The following is a 17,560-nucleotide window of genomic DNA, read 5'->3' on the forward strand; positions in this document are numbered from 1 at the left end:
CTGTACATGACCCGGAACTTTGGACTGGTTTAAATTTCTTTGAAATGCAGTAGAAAATATGATACAGCTCAGCATAAGCAGCGAAAGCATTTCCAGAATTGATCTAATTATTATTTCAAATTAAAAGCGCTGAATTCCTCAACAACATTCATTATAGGGTTCTTATAAGTAATGCAATGAAAGTGTTGAAAGGCAAAAAAAATGTATGCTTGTATAATCATTTAATAAATAAGCAGTGTTAGTTTCTTTCTCGTGGAATATTTTCCTAGAGCATTATTTTCTCGTTATTGCTTCTGTCAGGACACGCTGAGCAGGAAGGGGTTTTATTTTGAAAATCTTAACCGGAAACTTCATTCGGAATTTGGCCACTTGACACACATCTCCTCGACCGATCGACTCCAGCCAACCCGGAACCTCTAAATCAACTAATCATTTCTGAAAACTTGCCGTGAGGAGTTTTTCCTCCTGCTTTTCTTGACAGTTCAGATGTTTCTATAAGAAAACTCACTTTTTCGGACTGACTTCGTTCCTCCGGAAACAGGAAAAAAAAAAAAAAAAAAAGGACAGTTGCAAATGTTTCTCGCTCCGACTGCGGCGGTTCCTGGAGGACAGTAACCATCGACTTGTCTTTTCGTACCAGGTAGGACGCAGTCAGGGGAAAAAAAAAAAAAAAAAAAAAAAGCTGTGCAGCTGACTTATTTTTGTCTTTCACAACTCTGTTCTCTCTGTTTCTCACCGTTTAGGCAATAATCATGTCACTTCAGGCGCTGTTTTAATATTTATTTGCATATAATTTGCTTACTTCTATACTAAAGTTGGCTTTCCAAAACATAGTTTGTTGGTTAATTTGGGCTGCAGCACATGACTTTACTGAATTACCATGCACCAGCACTCGTGTATGTGTGTAAAACTGAATTATTAATAAATATAATAAACAGGTCAAATATTAGTGTGCAGTTTAAATGTTTTATATATATATATATATATATTTATTGTATGAATACAAAGTTAATATCCTCTAAATCCCATCAGAAAAGAGTACTTGAGTTTCAAATTTCCCCATAACTCCTGTCTTACTCATGAAAAATGTCTATATCTGAGATTTAGTGTGTTCTTCCCTATCTGGTCAGGAATGCCAGGCAGCTGAGAGCTTCCCCCTTCACACACACACACACACACACACACACACACACACACACACACACACACACACACACACACACAGTGGGGGGGGGGGAGGCTGTCAGTCCAGGGGGTCTGAGACACACATCGGCTCTGCAGCCTAACAAAAGGTCTGGCCGTGCTTGTGGTTTTAAGCTTAATGAAACAAAGTGCTCACAGAAGAACAGGCAGTGACAGCTGCTGCCCAACGTGGTCGACTTTTAATCTGAAATCACTTCCTTTCATTGAAAGCTTCTTAAATGAATTACAGCTGTCCTTTTATGAACGGCATGACAAACACACATCCGTGCCTAAATGAGTTTCCCCCGTATCGTTGCCGTCATGAATTCCCATATTGAAATTAGCTGTCTGATATCAATCTGGAAACAACACGGATAAACAGAAAAGCTGTTTCTGATGTTTCTCATTACTTCACTCTTGATTGTCAAATGACTTGTTTTGTGCCTGGCAACCAGTCCGTACCCCGATAATATTAATATATAATAATATAATATTGCTGTAAGCAATTTTCCTTCCACTCTGCAGTAAACAGAGATGGCGTTTTCTGGTATTTCGTTCCCACTTTATTCAATCAGGAGAGAGAAAGGTCCCGTCTGCACAATCATCCAATCAGGAGAGAGAACTGCCCTCTCTGTGTACATCCAATCTGCAGCAGTTATACAGATCATTCTCAGCCAGTTGGTTTTTACCCTCCAAACCTTAGTTCATAACTGTCTGGACATTTTGTCATTTGTGGCCGACGTCAGATCGGTTTGTTTTATTGTGATGGCAGCAAAGCTTGTTGTTAGCTCGCCAGCTAATAGTAGCTGCAGTTATACGTGCTTATTAATAGCAGAAAACAAACTCTGTAATGCCGGGTAACTTTACAGCCAAGTGGATGTGAAGAAGAACATAGCGCCTTCGTGTGGTGACGTCCGGGTAACGAGGGAAGTGCTAACTGTAAAAACATACAGGAAGTTGGTAAAAAAAATATATGCTAATTTTGTTCACACCTCCTTTTGGGTTACAGTAGAAGAAGTTTCGAGAAGAAGCAAACATCTTCTGTTTTTTTCTTAAAAATACTGCCAGTTGATTGGTGAGTCCCGTATTTGACACGTGTTGAGGCTCTTGCACTCAATAAATGTTACATAAACTAATGTAACTGGATGTTCTTTAAATAAATAACCTTCATTAACCTGCGTTGGTTATTCCAGCAGTGTTTTATTACATTAACTGGAATCGTTGCTTTGACAGCTGTGTACTAAAAGCCAAACTTCACTTCTGTTTAAAAGCAGGCGGAGGCAGGAGGTGTGGTTTCAGCTTTCACCTACTTAATTCAAGGAACCAACAGGCACAGGCAGGTACAGATACTCACACTTTGGTGGTTAACCTCTTTGGAGAGTGGAGACCTTTTGTCTCTCTCTTCTGCCGAGTTCATAAAGGCAACTACATTTTCACTGATTAACAGTTTTTCTGTTGCGGTACATACGAAAAATCTCAGGGTTAGTTTTTGTGGTTAAAAGTACAATAATACACTATTTTGTACTCATTCTGTGTGCTGACATTGCTTGTCATAAGAAATTATTTTGAGAACCCGGTTTTGTATATTTTGAGTAACTTATTCGTCATCTTACTTGTATTTCCATCATCGGGTCGTATTACCTGTCATTTAAATGAAGAGCTGTATGAAATTAACCGAGTCAGAAATTTCAACAACACTCGCGTAGTTGAGGGAAGGAGCTGATTCTTAAAGCACTGGCTTAAGTTTAGCCTTCATTTTGGAGAATGACGGCGCAGGCTGAGCTGAAGCGTGTACGGACAGGTTACGATGAACACAGACTAATAGTGCGTTGCCGTTAGTACGAGTAAAGTCAGATCACTGGAAGTCTTCTCAACTTTTAGTGAATGTTTAACCCTCTGCTCTCCCTCATCTGACTTTACTAATATCTATTCTGGACATAGGTCTACTGTATTCATTGGTTTTATAATCCCCTTTCCTACTGTTCCCGTTATGTAATATAATTTATTTCTCAGTAAGAGAACGTCTGTGTGGATACACTCACCTAGGAGACTCAAGTACATATTTATGTTCCCCACTGAGATGACTCATGTATTCATAGTGTCTTCAGAAGAAGTGCATAATTGTGGCAAGATCTTATCTTTGATTTTGTATTATGGTAATATGATACAGTCACTGCCTGTTCTTGAAGACAGTTTTGTTTTTTTTTAGTATTGAGAGAAGTTGAGTGGAATTAAATAAAAGCCTCTTTGTGCGATAAAAAAGCTTCTCAAAATGTTCTTGCATATAAATGTCATCTTAAAGCATGAAATAAAAATAGCAAAATCACCATATTGACATGAAGCTTTAATTTAAAATTTGAAAGAATTAATTTTTACACCAAATATTAATCTTTAAATAAACAGCAATCAACGTCAAAGGTGTCTCTGAGCTTTTCAACCGGCAATAATAATGTACCCGGTGTGTGAAGAAATGACCGATGTAAACTGGAACTAATAAAGAAAGTCCATGTCACCGCGCTGCTAACAGAGCTGAAAACAATCCTCCGTCATTATTTAAAGTAATTATCTTGGAGGTAACACAACAGTGTCTGAGCCTGTGGCCCACTCGTGAAAGTCTTTACATTTACAGTCATACAAACAACAGACCCACTCTTCGTAGCTCAGGTCTCAACTGCCAAGTGACTGACGTCACACAGGAAACACGGTTTGGATCCCTTTGGAAGTGAAGCCCAAGATCAAAGCTGCAATTACTACTTATCACCAAATAGAAAGAAACCAAGAGCTTTGGGATTGTAACTATAAACTTTCTAAACTTAAGCTGACCTGCTTCATCAGGATTGCATAGTTTGATAAATATGATTCAGAGGCGTCATAAGTAAGAAACTCCACAACTGTCAACGCAATTTGATTCCAATATTGCTGAATTCTGATTTGTGCATGAAAGGAAGTATGTGACATTATTTACTTCCAACGTCAAACAGATTAGGAGAATTCAGACAAAAACAAATGTGTATATCTCTTATTTAAAATAATTAAAGCTGCTAATTTTGTGAAACCGATTGAGAAACTAGCATATATTTTTGGAATATTTATTCACAAAATTTGGGATGTTTGATTTTGTCACCCAGGCTTCATTTTAGTTTCAGTATCCTTATTGCAGGCTTTCTAGGGAAGTGGTTTGGAAGCAGTTGTTGTAGAAACCAGTGTATAAACTAGTGTATCTTTCACCATTAATACATTACCCGTGAGAATTTGCCACAACAGTAATTCTGCATTCAGCAGAAAGACATATGGACTCAGTCTCACATTCAACATTATAGAGCTCAGACGGCTTAAAAACCGCAGGCAGCCCGGGTTGTTTCAGAGACATGACGCGCCATTATCCAGAGTTTTCCCGTGAATTAGCTGACTCATAAGCTGCCCTCGAATAAACCTACATTCCTGCAAATCTCTTTAAGATTGAGGTTACAAAACCTTTGTGTTACTTGTTAAAGGGAAGTTCAGCACCAGAATCACTTCAACAAGCTTTTCCTTTCCAATGACCCCCCCCCCCCCACCTCCTAAAAAAAAACAACAACAAAAAAACTTGATGTCTCCTCGTTGCATCTACTTGTTGATCATAATCAACAAATAATAATCATCCTCGTGTTGAGGGCATTGCTCACCGGGAAAGACGCTGCCTCAGGGCGAGCGAGGTGAGAAGACCGTAAAGGCATGTGTGGTTGTTGTGACAGCAGTGGGAGCGTTGCTTTGAAACCTGCCGTAAACTGGGAGAGCTTGTCTGGAAGTGATGGTATGCGAACTATCCGAGAGATCAAGCGGGATGAGGGGGGGGGGGGGGGTATTAATCGAACCGAGCTCGACCTCTTTTCTTTTCACCGTGAGCTCAGAAGAATTAAGATCCAGCTGTATTGTTTCCATGTGCTGCGAGCGAGGGAAGATGGAGGAGGGGGGGGCGGGGGGGGAGAGATGGAGGGGGGAGATGGGGGGGGGGGGAGAGAGATGGAGGGGGGGAGATGGGGGGGGGGGGGTTGCTGGAAACACAACAACAGCGTCTTCTGTGTCCTCCGGGAATGCTATCTGAAGGCTGAGGAGGAAGCGTGTGTGTGTGTGTGTGTGTGTGTGTGTGCATGTGTGCGTGTGTGCATGTGTGTGCGTGTGTGTGTGTGTGCATGTACGGCTTCACTTAATGCACCATAAATACAGTGAAAGAGGAACACCGTGTGCTACAGCCTCATATTGAAAATGATATATGACTGGTTGTTCAGCTCTCACGCGAACAACTCCAGACTTTTTTTTTTTTTTTTACTTGTACCACAGCTCACTTTTCTGTTGTCAGAATTACTCTTTAGTTCCTGCTCGCCTGAATCAGGACGAGGCCCACCCACACTTTTTTTTTTTGTCGATTTCTGAAATGTTCGTCGAGGTCAGAGCCTCAGGATTTGTAGCCCATCCGTGTTAAATTTCAGACTTCACACAAGCTCAAACCCATTTTTTTTTTGTCACATAATTTTTAGACATATATTGTCTCTGATACAATGCATTCATATCTATCCTGCTCTGCTACTCGGGAGGTAATAGAGAAATACTGTGACCCGTCATCTGTGTTGTCTTTAATCAACAGGTAGTGAGCGGTGGAGCCGAGAGCTGCCAACATGCCGCAGCAGAAGGACATAGTGAAGATAGCCATCCAGATGCCTGGGGCCTACCCCCAGCTCATACAACTGGACCAGGTAAAACATGCTCACACACACACACACACACACACACACTCAAAATTACAATTAGCCCTGTTTTTAACCTCCAAATGCCCATAAAATGTGAAAGAGTTATGTTTTTTTTTTTTTACTCTGTTCGGCAGTAAAAAAAAAAAATCAGTTCAATCCTTGTTCCGTTGTGCATCATTACTTCATTTTTGTGTGTGTGTGTGGTTTTTTTTTTTCCCGCCACAGTCCTGCAGCAAGTTGTCGTTTTACCCGTGACGCAGAGCTCCTCATTGATGCCCTGGTGTCACTGTCAGTTAAACTCATTGCAGCTCTTGAAAGGTTAAAGGTACCGTACTGACTCTTAGAGTCTACCAAGTCCAGCAAATGAAGCAGCGTGTTAAATTAAAGGCCGCAAAAACCTGCAGCGGGACTGTGGCGGAAAAAAAAAAAACACGGAAAAGAAGTAACAACGCACAACAAAATACAACAACTTTTACGCATCTGGTTTGTTGAAGGTCATCCGTGCCTTACTACACACTCAAGCTGCATGATGTAGGTCTGATAATCAACCATGAGAAACCACACAGAAGATGCTGCATCATCTCATGGATTTATTTTTGCGGTTTCTTAAAATATTTTTTTTTTTTTGCTGAACGTATGCGGCTGCAGAACCAGAGCCAGAGGTTATCTCTGACCACAGGACCACCTGCCTTCAGTTAATATTCATTACTTCATTATGAATAGATCCCATCATCTAAACCTAAGTGTGACTATATTATTGGAAGCTTGATCGAGGTGGTTCATAATCTGGCAATCAGAATGACTTCTAAACCCTGTGACCCAACGGTGGCCCTATGATTGTTTTTTTGTTTTGTTTTTTTAATGATAAAATAACACGGGCTGCAGGTTGGATGACATGTTTCATTAAGAATACACCGTGGACTGATTGATTTGGCTGAACAGTTTTTCAGACAGGTAGTTTTTAATCTAGAAAACTTTGACATTTTTGGGTGCGCACACATGAACTCGTGCGCATATTTGTCAAGCACATACACTTATGTTTGTTCCAGTAGAAACCGAAACATGAAGGTGATATCGATGCCGTGAAGCCTTTTGGATGATTTTGTGGCGTGTAGCAACACAAGGTGACCACTTCCTTACCAGTGTGGTTGAATATCGCTGTTACAGCGTTAAATATTTCAAAATAGCTCTACATTGTCGCTGCCAAGTCTGCTGACAATGATCAACATATTGTCACTGGCTGGTAAAACAGCTCAGACTATTTATATTTTCTTTTTACCCGAATCACTGCATCCTGATAGCCACTATTTATTAAACTCAAACATGTGAGCCATTAAATAAATAAGGAGTCTTTGGTGAAACAAGGGTCAGGTACACAACCTGTCGGTCTTCGGTGCATTCACCTTTTAGCCATCCACTTGTGATCGGATCAGTCAGAACGCATGTTAAAGCAAAGTCTGACATAAATAGCCTACAATTAAAAATAATGATATGCAATAATAAAAAAAAAAAAAGGTAATGATGAATCACATTTCATAATAATTTGTTTGGATTTAAATTTTGTATTCTTTTACAGTCTAGTAATCTAATTAGATTATTAATTTAATAATGTCTTCTTAACATTTCTTTAATATAGAATGTTCTGGGTTATCGTATAGTCACTCACTGTTTTGGTTTCTTCAGCTTTGACCAAATGTTACATTAGGGAGGTTTTCCATGTGTTTCCCAGAAGCTTTGGGGAAATTGTACTTTCTTGCGCAAGACACGGCACACGAGTTGTAGTTTAAACTGAATACCAGACAGTAGGGATGTGTGTGTGTGTGTGTGTGTGTGTGTGTGTGTGTGTGTGTGTGTGTGTGTGTGTGTGTGTGTGTGTGTGTGAGTGAGACATACTGTTCATCATATGAGACGGTCTGAAGTGAGAGAGAATAGATTTAACAGCTACTCACCCAGACGGTCTGCAGCTGGAAAATGTAGCACAACTGGAGCGAACACCCAGTTTTACGCATTTTATTACAATTCGAGGTACCTTAAAGACCTCATCCAATGAAAATCAAGTTTTTAACCTTGTTAATGTGTCCATATGGAGTTCTTTTTATACAGTAGAAGACACGTTACTGAGCATTTTCACTTTGGGTCTATCTGAGCACAGATTCAGACAGCCAGGGTTTCATACATCACGTACCTAAGGAACCAATCAGCTTGCAGGGTGCAGGAGAAAATAACTCCTACATATGGGAGAGGAAGAGAGACTTTAACAATTTTTTTTTTTGAAGGCTTTGTATTGTAATGATCCTCTGGGAATCACCTCGTATAAACATTCAAGAGTGTTGCTTCAGATTTAAAAGGTCTATTCTCCACTCGGAATAGTTTTAAACCGGTCCTGTCAGGCCAGAAAACTCTCTCGAAAACTTCCCATTGGCCCAAACGTTTCCGCACGACCCATTCGATTGGTTGACCCCCTCGGCTGCCACTAATAACAGACCAACCACCGGGTCGGACCGCAGACCCTGAAGACATTTTGACTGGGTAGCCGCAGGGCCGACCACTAATGGCAGGATGGCTGAGAGTCAGACATGGAAGCAGTCTGGCTTTTATTTACGTGCAGAGAGGGATCTGGCCGGCGAGGGTAACATTGTTCTGAAGGCGTCGGGGAGCTCCAGGATTTCCTCCTCTCAGCGAACAAGGTTTGCAGCCAGCGCGAATAGCTGTGGTGTTGTGATCCCATAACAGCATGTCATTACTGCAGCTCCAGTTGAGCTCCCCGACACAGAAAGCAGAGTCGAGTTGTTATAAACCACGTGCATGCAGCAGGTGTGTGTTTTAATGTCGTGTCAACGTATTTGTTGAGTGTGTGTGTGTGTGTGTGTGTGTGTGTGTGTCTGACTGACTACATGCTGTTCTGTTGTGTGTCCGTGCAGAAAAAGCCTCTGTCTGCTGTCATAAAGGAGGTGTGTGATGGGTAAGTTGATGATGGTGGATCAGATTTATTTGTGCTTCCTCACTGTGTAGTTAATGTGTGACATCATTAGCATTCATCTGTACGTGTTGCTGTGATAGTTTAATGTGCGCGTGTGTGTTTGTACAGCTGGAATCTGCCGGGTCCTGACAACTACGCTCTGCAGTACGCTGACGGAGTGCAGATGTACATCACCGAATCGGTCAGTCATAAATATTTATCTATACCCCCGAATCAGTCTGGTAGATGTTTGAGTGCATCCTGAGGACATTGAACTACAGGCCCGAGTCGTTCCTTCAGCTGTGTCTATGTTTGAGATGAGAACAGTGTAATTTAGAGCTCGGCCAGATACTTGATTTTTGGGGCCGATGCTAAAGCGTATTTAAAGAGTAAAAAAAAAATGTACAATATGGATATGTTGGCTGAAATGTGGTTATCAAACACTTGCTAAAGTGTTAAATAAACCCAAAACGAGGGTAGAATAAAAGCCCTGCTATTGAGACAGCTCAGTGTCTGCAGGTGGAAATGGGGCTAATCACACCACATCTTTTTCTCTTTCGATAAAACTGGGACTTTTTGGACAGGAAGTGCAGAGCTGTCTCTGTTTCTGTGGCTTCCATGAAAAACTATTTTCTCTTTTTAGATTCTAACATGCAGTTAAATAATGTAATAATGTAGATTCATGTTGCGTTTGAGCAGAACTTCACACCTTCTTCAGTTTTGCTTCACTAATAAGATGTTGTTTTGTTTTGTTTTTAGTCTTGAGCCTCATAAAACTCTGCTGCTTCTCTCCTCTATTGTCTGTCAGAAATAATCAGTCCTAGTTTTTCATTTTAATGGTGATTGTATTTGCCAGGTTGTAAGCGCATTAATGGATCAGTGCTGTTTATCTTCGTGTGACGATCAGCATCCCACGAGTTTATACACTGTTTCTGTTTCTGTTTCTGTGTGTGGTTAACCTGCTTGTATCTATCTCCGTCCTACCCCATTTAGCTCACGGTGTGACTGGGTTTGAGAGTGCGTTTTCAGTTTCAAAAAAGCTTTTCCCTCTGTGTGTGTTTGTGTTTGTTTGCGTCTCGTAGAACCGTCTGGACATTAAGAACGGCTGCATTCTGCGTCTGACCAAGGCACCGGTGAGTCTGCAACCAGCAGCCTCTGGGCCACGTTCCTCTGTCACCTCCCTCTTCTCACATTCTTACAGCCTCTCACTCACTACGGCAGTCTTTCATTTACATTTGGGCATGCAGCAAATTATGGAACCGGCTGCACAGAAAGCACCAAAAAAAAAAAAAAAAAAAAAAAAGCCAACCCTGTCCTGTCACTGCATATAAAGAGTTTTAAAGCAGAGCAACAAAATCCAATTGACACCTAGAGAAGGAGAACGTTTTTTTTGTTTGTTGTTTTTTGTATTTTGTGTGAGCATATGTTGTTTCTTTTTGCTTTACAGGGTCGCTGTGCAGAAGACTTGTACAAGGGCATCCAGAGCGCCGACTCAGGCGTGCGCTGCGACTCGCTGAAGGAACTCGCCAGCGTTTCCACGGACGTGACCTTCGCTCAGGAGTTCATCAGCCGAGACGGACACCTCCTATTGGTCAAGATAGTGGAAGACTCCAATGAGTTAGTACTCCGTGTGTGTGTGTGTGTATCATTGCATGTATTACTCGGCCGGGGGTGGAATGCTATTCGACAGACAGATATCACGGTGCTGAGGGGTCCCTCTACGTGTAGCAGCGAATCCTGCTGAGCTGCAGCTGTCAAGCAAAAAAACAAACAAACAAAGGAGTCTCTCTACTGAAGAAATTTAGAGCTGCAAATATGAGATTGTATTCTGCTGAATGAAATCCTTCTACTCGCACTTTAGTCTCTCTTTGAGTTCAGTTGTTGATGAATCTGAGCAGTTTTAATGATCGTAGCAGCAGCACAAGTAGCTGAATCCAGAGTGGAAACATTTAACCATTACTGTTAATATTTACACTTTAAATCAGTAAATGAACTACTGAAAGGATATTACATCCGTCTGAATGCTAATCTCTCCAGGAAATAATTAAAATAATAATAAATTATTCATACAAATTCAACTAATCAACTCAACATTTGCCGTGGAGGACTTGCAATTTTGCATAATTCCCAGCGATTTCTCTGCAGTAAATAGATTAATAGAAGCTCTTCTGAAGGCATTAGGCCACAAACAAAACTGTCCTTAGCAAAAAAAAAAGACTCCTCGTCTACAGTCAGCGATTCTTTTCAACTTCTCTTCTCATCAGCAAAAAAAACCAACCTGTAGTTCACCCTGAAAACAGTGAAACTGGAAGTGACTGGCTTTCTGGGAAATGCTATTTTCTATGTATTTGCAGAAAATCAAACCACTTTTAAAATCCACAGTAAGTGTGTGTTAATGGATAATAATTATCTTATGTTTTTCTGTCCTTCAGGAGTAATGTGATCATGACCCACACACTGACGGGCTTCATGGAACTGATGGATCATGGGATAGTTTCATGGGAGAACCTGTCGTCTGTTTTCATCAAGAAGGTTTTTTTTTCAGTGACAGTTAGCTGCATCTTCTCTCTCTATTCCCTCCTCCTCTCACCGTTCTCTCCCTTTTGCCCCCCCCCCCCCCCCCCAGATTGCCAGCTTCGTCAGCGCCAAGCCGACCGATGCCTCAATACAGCAGGTGTCCCTGGACATCCTGGAGAGCATGGTGCTGAGCAGCCACGGCCTTTTCCTGCAGGTCAAACAGGAAGTCACCATGGAGAGGCTCATTACTCACCTCCAGGTGTAAGTAACAAATCTGGCTTTAAACTGATTTAATATTTCAAACGGATTCGGTCACGCTTGATATAAGAATAGTTTTACATTCATGGTGTTGAAAAAAACCCAGACAGTGACATCATTTTGTGATGAGCTGGCAGGATGATAAACGGCAGCGTTGTCTCTTTTAAATATGTAAAACTGTCACCCTAAGAATTTACAAAGAGGCGTAATGTGAGGACTGAAAACTTTTAAAGCAACTAAATTCTTTCATCTTATTTTGTATACTTCTAAACACACCTTTCATACAGCTGTAGATCACTGAAGTGTGTGTTTGCCTCACACTGACTTCTTTCAGGACGAATCAGCAGATCCAGACCAAAGCCATGGCTCTACTCATGGCTCTATTACAAACGGCCGAAGACTCGGACAGACAGGTGCCGCTGCACTCCGTTTCTTACTTTCTAACACACTTTTCATCAACTTTCTCTTCTCATAACTATTAAAAAAAAAAAAAAAAAAAAAAAAAAAAACGGCCCAGCGTGCAGACGAGCATGTTATTTACTTTGTTTCAGGGTCTTCCTGAATGTCTGTTACTTCTAGACAGTGAAGCTTGAGGCTGTAAAGCGGTATGCACCGTGCAAACTGGAACTCGGCTCATGTGACTTTCTGTGTTTTTCTAACCGTCAGAAAATTCCTGTGAAAAGAGCAAAACCAACAACGAAATGGTCCTTTTAGCCAGTATTGTCCAGTTTAGCTTATTCCTCTGTACGGTCGAGCTCCACTGTTGTTCAAAAACTGCTTCAAAGAAGTTCATGCACATCAAAAACTCTCAATTGGAAGGAAAATCAAACCGGTGTGTTTGTATGAACTTTGGCCTGATGAAGGTCTGAGGGACGAAATGTTTTCTTGCTTGTTCAAAAAGTATTTTCGGGTGCTTTCACCTTTACCCGTCTTGGTCTGGACCCTCAAACCTTTCAGGTCGTTTTGGTCAAACCCAAATGGCAGATGTGAAAGTTACCTCTGACCACGCGGTCCGGACCACAAGACGAAAAAAAATGTTCCGACCCCGAGGGGGTGGTCTCATTCGCAGTTTGACAACACTTGATTCGCCTATTTGGACCCAATTACAGGAAGTTGAGGAAGGTCATCATCCCTCATTAAACAATAGAGGAAGAAAAAAAAGCCAGAAGAGAAGTAAAAAAAAAAACAAATTTGTTATGGTAGCACATGGGGAGAGGAGGAGACAAATATATCAAAAGTCACATTGGATTTATTTTAGTGGACTTAAAGTGCTGGTTATAATGCCATAATAATGATCATATAGTGGCAGTGAAATGAATCCGTTCAACATTTTTTTCCTCACTCAAACGGAAAAGGCTACGGCCAAATTAACAACACAATTTGTTTTTAGACGCACACCCGTCTATAAAATAATCCGTGTCCAGCATAGGTAGACGGAGCCCATGTATAGGTGATGACGACAGGATGCAGGTTTGTCATGCAGAGTTCTTTAGTGTGCTCACAAAGCCAAAACTAATGTTTACCGTGTAACAAAATCATGAACTTTCACAAGTGGAGACACAAAAAAAACATCTCTAACCCAAACTGTTGCACCGGATGTCTTCTTCTTTTTTTTTTAACAGAAAATATGCCAGTCTATAACAGCTGCACAGACTAACGTCTTTAAAGCAGAGGTCATTAGAGAATCAGCTAAATCAAGCTTTAGACATTCAGTCGCAGAAAAAACACCAAACTTTCGTTTAACTCGAGGCGCAGTTCTGCATTGATGGGAAGTTTTTTTTTATAGCCTTTTGTTTAAGGCGGGGGAGGGGGTGGGGGGGGTGGGAGGAACGATGATTATTACACCAGCAGACCGTCGTTGTAGTGCGAGTCCGAATCCTGCAGCCACTACTTCTACCAGACAGCTGGAAACGAGCCGTCTCCCTCGTTGTGTCTCGGCCTTTCTGCAGACAGTCGAGTCTTTCTGCCCTTTCTGTTCTGTTCCTGCTCCTCTCTCATTGTACACAGACAGTTCCCTCATTCAGGCCTCCATCTCTTTTCTCTCAGACTCTCTTTGTTACTCACACACACACACACACACACACACACACACACGCACACGCACACACACTTCCTCACTTTTACACTAGGTCAACACCCTTCTTATCAGCAAATTAGCTGCGAACAAAACGCCCGTTGAGTCAGAGGGGCACGTAACAGCCAGTATGTGTTCGTCACAGAGGTCAAAGTCCCTCACACTAACGCTAGTCCTGCCCGCTGAGCCGTGTCTGACACCCTATCGCCCCCTCGTGTTCGAAACACATCTTTGCACCCCAGTTACACATTTGTTTAATTGTTCTTTGGGCTTCTATTTTCCAGGACATGTTTGCTTTCCTGAATAGGAAGAATCTCCGTCAGTATATTTATAAGGTAAATCATTTAAAAAAAAAATAAAAAAAATTTACATTTTAAATTCAGAGTTCTCAGTCTCTCAGCAACAGTATAATAAAAGGAGAAACAAGTAAAACACTATTGAAGAAAAATGTGTGTTTCATTGCAGAACATCATCCATAGTTCTGGTTCGGTCCAGGACGAGATGGCCCACTACCTGTACGTCCTACAGTCGGTGACCTTGAATCACCTGGAGCCTCGAATGAGGACGCCTCTGGACTGTTACAGCCAGGTGAGCTGCAACTCAGCGAGAGAAAACATCTGCTAACAAACATCTGTCTGACTTCCTGTTACACCTACACACCTCTTCTTCTTCTTTTTAATTTTTTTTTTTTTTTAACACTTTAGGAATTCATTAATATATATTTGATTTATGAATCTTAAGTTGTCCCTACCTAAAATTCAATAATAACAAAGTTTAGTTTATATAGCACTTTTCTGAACAAAGCCAGGAGCTACAAAGTTCGGAGGTCTGAACTGCGAAAGCCCACTGATTTAGTTTACCCGTCGTACACTCAGGTCGTGTAAAGACTTAAAAGTCAACAATAAAATGTTAAAATCAATGCACAATTAAACAAGAGGCCGGTGCAGGGAGGCCAGAGTTTGAGCAATATGATCTTTTTTTTCTTCTTTTTTTTTAACTGTTGATAATCCTCGCAGCAGCCTGAGTCATACACGTGTAGAGGGCAACACGGAGATCTAGACAGGAAGAAAAAATGCTGGTGTGAGCAAAGTGAGTAAATCATCAAAAGATGAAAAGGATCCGATTTTTGAAAGGAACTAAAGTTGAAAGAAACAGAACTGTGTTCAAAATAAAAGCTCGAATCAAAGGGAACAACTGAATTCCCTGAAAGCTGTCTTGCCGTTATTTGAGACGGAAAATATCAACGCTGATGGTCAGTTAGGTTCGACAGTTTGGAACATTTAAGCACTCTTAAGAAGTTAATGTCCGCTGTCACTCATCACTCCAGGAACAGAGAGACATCCTCCACGGTTTGCGGCAGGCTGCGTTCGAGACCGAAAGTGAGAACAGCCTGAGTCACGAGAGACGACGCTCACTCTGCGCCAAGGAGTTCAAGAAGTTGGGCTTCTCTGTAAGTGTCGGCCGTCGGAGCGTCTTCTGTTTTGGCCTCCTCTCCGTGTACGCGAGTGAGCGTTGTCTTGGATCCTTTTCTTCCAGAACAACAGTAACCCCGGTCAGGACCTGGTGCGAACGCCTCCCGGCCTGTTAGCTTTGGACACCATGTTTTATTTCGCCGCACGTTATCCTGACGCCTACAGCAGGGTGAGTTGGATTTACTACGGCATTCGAAGAGTTCCGGATTTCAGTCGATGATCCTCAAAAACGCTTGTCTTGTGTCTTCTTCATCCCCCCCCCCCCCCCTCCCCGTGTTGTTATTACCACCACACCTAAACTTTCCTTTTGCAACGTGTCTCCGTCTCTCAGTTTGTCCTGGAGAACAGCAGCAGGGAGGACAAGCACGAGTGTCCGTTCGCCAGGAGCAGCATCCAGCTCACGCTCATCCTGTGCGAAATCCTTCGTATCGGAGAGCCGCGTAAGTTCATCGCCAACCTGCTGCTTCCTGCTTCTCCCTCTAACCGCTGGTCCAGCCCGCTCTAAAGCCGACAATCTGTCCGTCCTCTGCTTACAGCCTCAGAGACCGGATCCGACTACCACCCCATCTTCTTTAGCCAGGATCGGCTGATGGAGGAGCTTTTCTGTGTCTGTATTCAGCTGCTCAACAAGACCTGGAAGGAGATGAGAGCCACGCAGGAGGACTTCGACAAGGTGCAGTAGCTTCGCCGCCGTCGGCTTCCCGAAGCACTTCCAAGGATCTCCGTTTCCTGACTTCCTGAGTTTGACGCAGGCTCTCTGCTCAACTCCATAGTCAAATCACAAATGCGCGACGTGTGCAACTCGGGCACTGATGTCGACCAAGTGACGTAACCTAAGTTCCAGCTTCCTCCCGCTTCATGTGCGTCACTCTGCTGCGCTCTGTTGGTTGCAGAACAGGAACCGTCTCTGAGCTTTTCGATCACACCTTGTACATCTCGGTTGTACTTCAGCGTTAGCCTGAAACCAGCAACAGCATTCACTCGGTTAAATTTCTCTCTGTCTGTAACACGAGCCGATGCTGTGAAAGAGGTCAGTGCGGTCTGCCGGGATTGAATTGTCTTTGCTTAAAGTTTGCCGTTAGAAAACTCGTGTTCGAGCCCCGGTCTTACATCAGTCGTCGGGTCATTTGTGATTCCATCAGCGATGAGACAGATTACCGCTCTTCCAAGTGAGATTTCTCTGCACCGAGTCTCTGCTACATGGACAGACAATCGTTAAACTTCTGCTCTAGCATGGCTCAATGGTTTTGTCCACTGTGTGTGTGTGCGTGTGTGTGTAAAACGATGACACGGGGTATTTCACATCCAAGCGAAGCGAGGCCAGAACCGGCCTGTTTACCGACTCCTGTGACTGCGACTTCATGCTTCCCACGGAGCACTTAGACCCATTTGTGGTCGACCCGACCGCAATTACACTTCCACGGACCATGAAATATTGTTGTAATTGGTCGCTGGCTTTCATCCACCCACTGTTTTACTTATTGATTGCGCGATGGCTGTCGGCAGTGAGGATTCTGATTCTGCGGATTACGGGCGTCAAAGCATTTCCACGGATGAATTATGAAACAAAAACAAGAGGAGAAATGAGACCAGCTTTAAAAAGAGAAGGTTTTAAATGAGTTTGTATTTTGTGCGAACGGTCGCTGACCTGCCCACGCGGACACACAGCGACGCTGCGATGAGACGGCAGCGCTCGGTAGTAGTTTGAACCAGACCGTCAGAAGAGTGGTCGTGTCTGGAAGAAAACGTGGAGAGTCCGACCCTCCCGAAGGGCGGGGAGGTCGAGCTTTTGTCCCCTTCATCAGTCGTAAAACTCGGCGACCTTTGACCTCCCAGGAGCAGGCCGGTGTCCCGGGCACCGGGGCCGCCGACAGATCGGCCTTTTGTTTTTGCTCACGCCCCCCCCCCCCCCCCCTTTCTCTTCCCCCTACCCAGGGTGCTTTGGGGCAAGGACAAAGGGGCTTTAGGTGGACAAAGAGAAGCGTGGTGAGCGGCAGAAAACAGAGGGTAGAAGGAAACGAGGAAAACAAAGCGCTCGGGACATCAGCAGTAATTACACAACAACAGAGGGAACGTAAAAACCTCTGGAAACAATACGAGAGGGAGAGAATGAGGGGGCGGGGCCTGAGGAGGCAGAGCGGCGGAGAAACTAAAGGAAAAAGGAAAACGGGAGAGGATGTGGTGGTCCGTGTGAGATTTAGCTCTGGTTAGTCGGGGAATGAATTCAAAGTATTTGTGTTTGTGCATGCGTGTGTGTACTTCTGCACACACACGCACACACACACACATTTAGCACTCGTGCACACATGCTGCAGGGTTTTAGGGAACAGAGGCATCTGCCACTCGTCGCTCCTATTGGCTAGTTTAGGTA

General features: G+C 42.9%; 1 protein-coding gene across 1 annotated transcript in view; it reads left to right on the plus strand.

Moving 5' to 3' along the window:
- The first annotated feature begins 374 nt into the window (after nucleotides 1-374).
- The window catches only part of elmo3 (engulfment and cell motility 3), a 24,340-nt gene continuing 7,154 nt past the window's right edge, over nucleotides 375-17,560 (plus strand). The window contains exons 1-15 of the mRNA XM_069162170.1: nucleotides 375-640; nucleotides 5,807-5,915; nucleotides 8,831-8,871; nucleotides 8,998-9,070; nucleotides 9,951-10,001; nucleotides 10,316-10,485; nucleotides 11,301-11,400; nucleotides 11,495-11,646; nucleotides 11,978-12,056; nucleotides 14,002-14,052; nucleotides 14,183-14,305; nucleotides 15,045-15,167; nucleotides 15,254-15,358; nucleotides 15,521-15,629; nucleotides 15,726-15,862. Of these exons, the coding sequence (XP_069018271.1) occupies nucleotides 5,838-5,915; nucleotides 8,831-8,871; nucleotides 8,998-9,070; nucleotides 9,951-10,001; nucleotides 10,316-10,485; nucleotides 11,301-11,400; nucleotides 11,495-11,646; nucleotides 11,978-12,056; nucleotides 14,002-14,052; nucleotides 14,183-14,305; nucleotides 15,045-15,167; nucleotides 15,254-15,358; nucleotides 15,521-15,629; nucleotides 15,726-15,862 (1,392 nt within the window). The 5' untranslated portion in view covers nucleotides 375-640; nucleotides 5,807-5,837. The remainder of the gene's footprint in view (nucleotides 641-5,806; nucleotides 5,916-8,830; nucleotides 8,872-8,997; nucleotides 9,071-9,950; nucleotides 10,002-10,315; nucleotides 10,486-11,300; nucleotides 11,401-11,494; nucleotides 11,647-11,977; nucleotides 12,057-14,001; nucleotides 14,053-14,182; nucleotides 14,306-15,044; nucleotides 15,168-15,253; nucleotides 15,359-15,520; nucleotides 15,630-15,725; nucleotides 15,863-17,560) is intronic.

Source organism: Embiotoca jacksoni, unplaced genomic scaffold (genome assembly GCF_022577435.1).
Source record: "Embiotoca jacksoni isolate LCO1_2020_lvr unplaced genomic scaffold, fEmbJac1.0.p SCAF_3, whole genome shotgun sequence".
Lineage (NCBI taxonomy): Eukaryota > Metazoa > Chordata > Actinopteri > Embiotocidae > Embiotoca > Embiotoca jacksoni.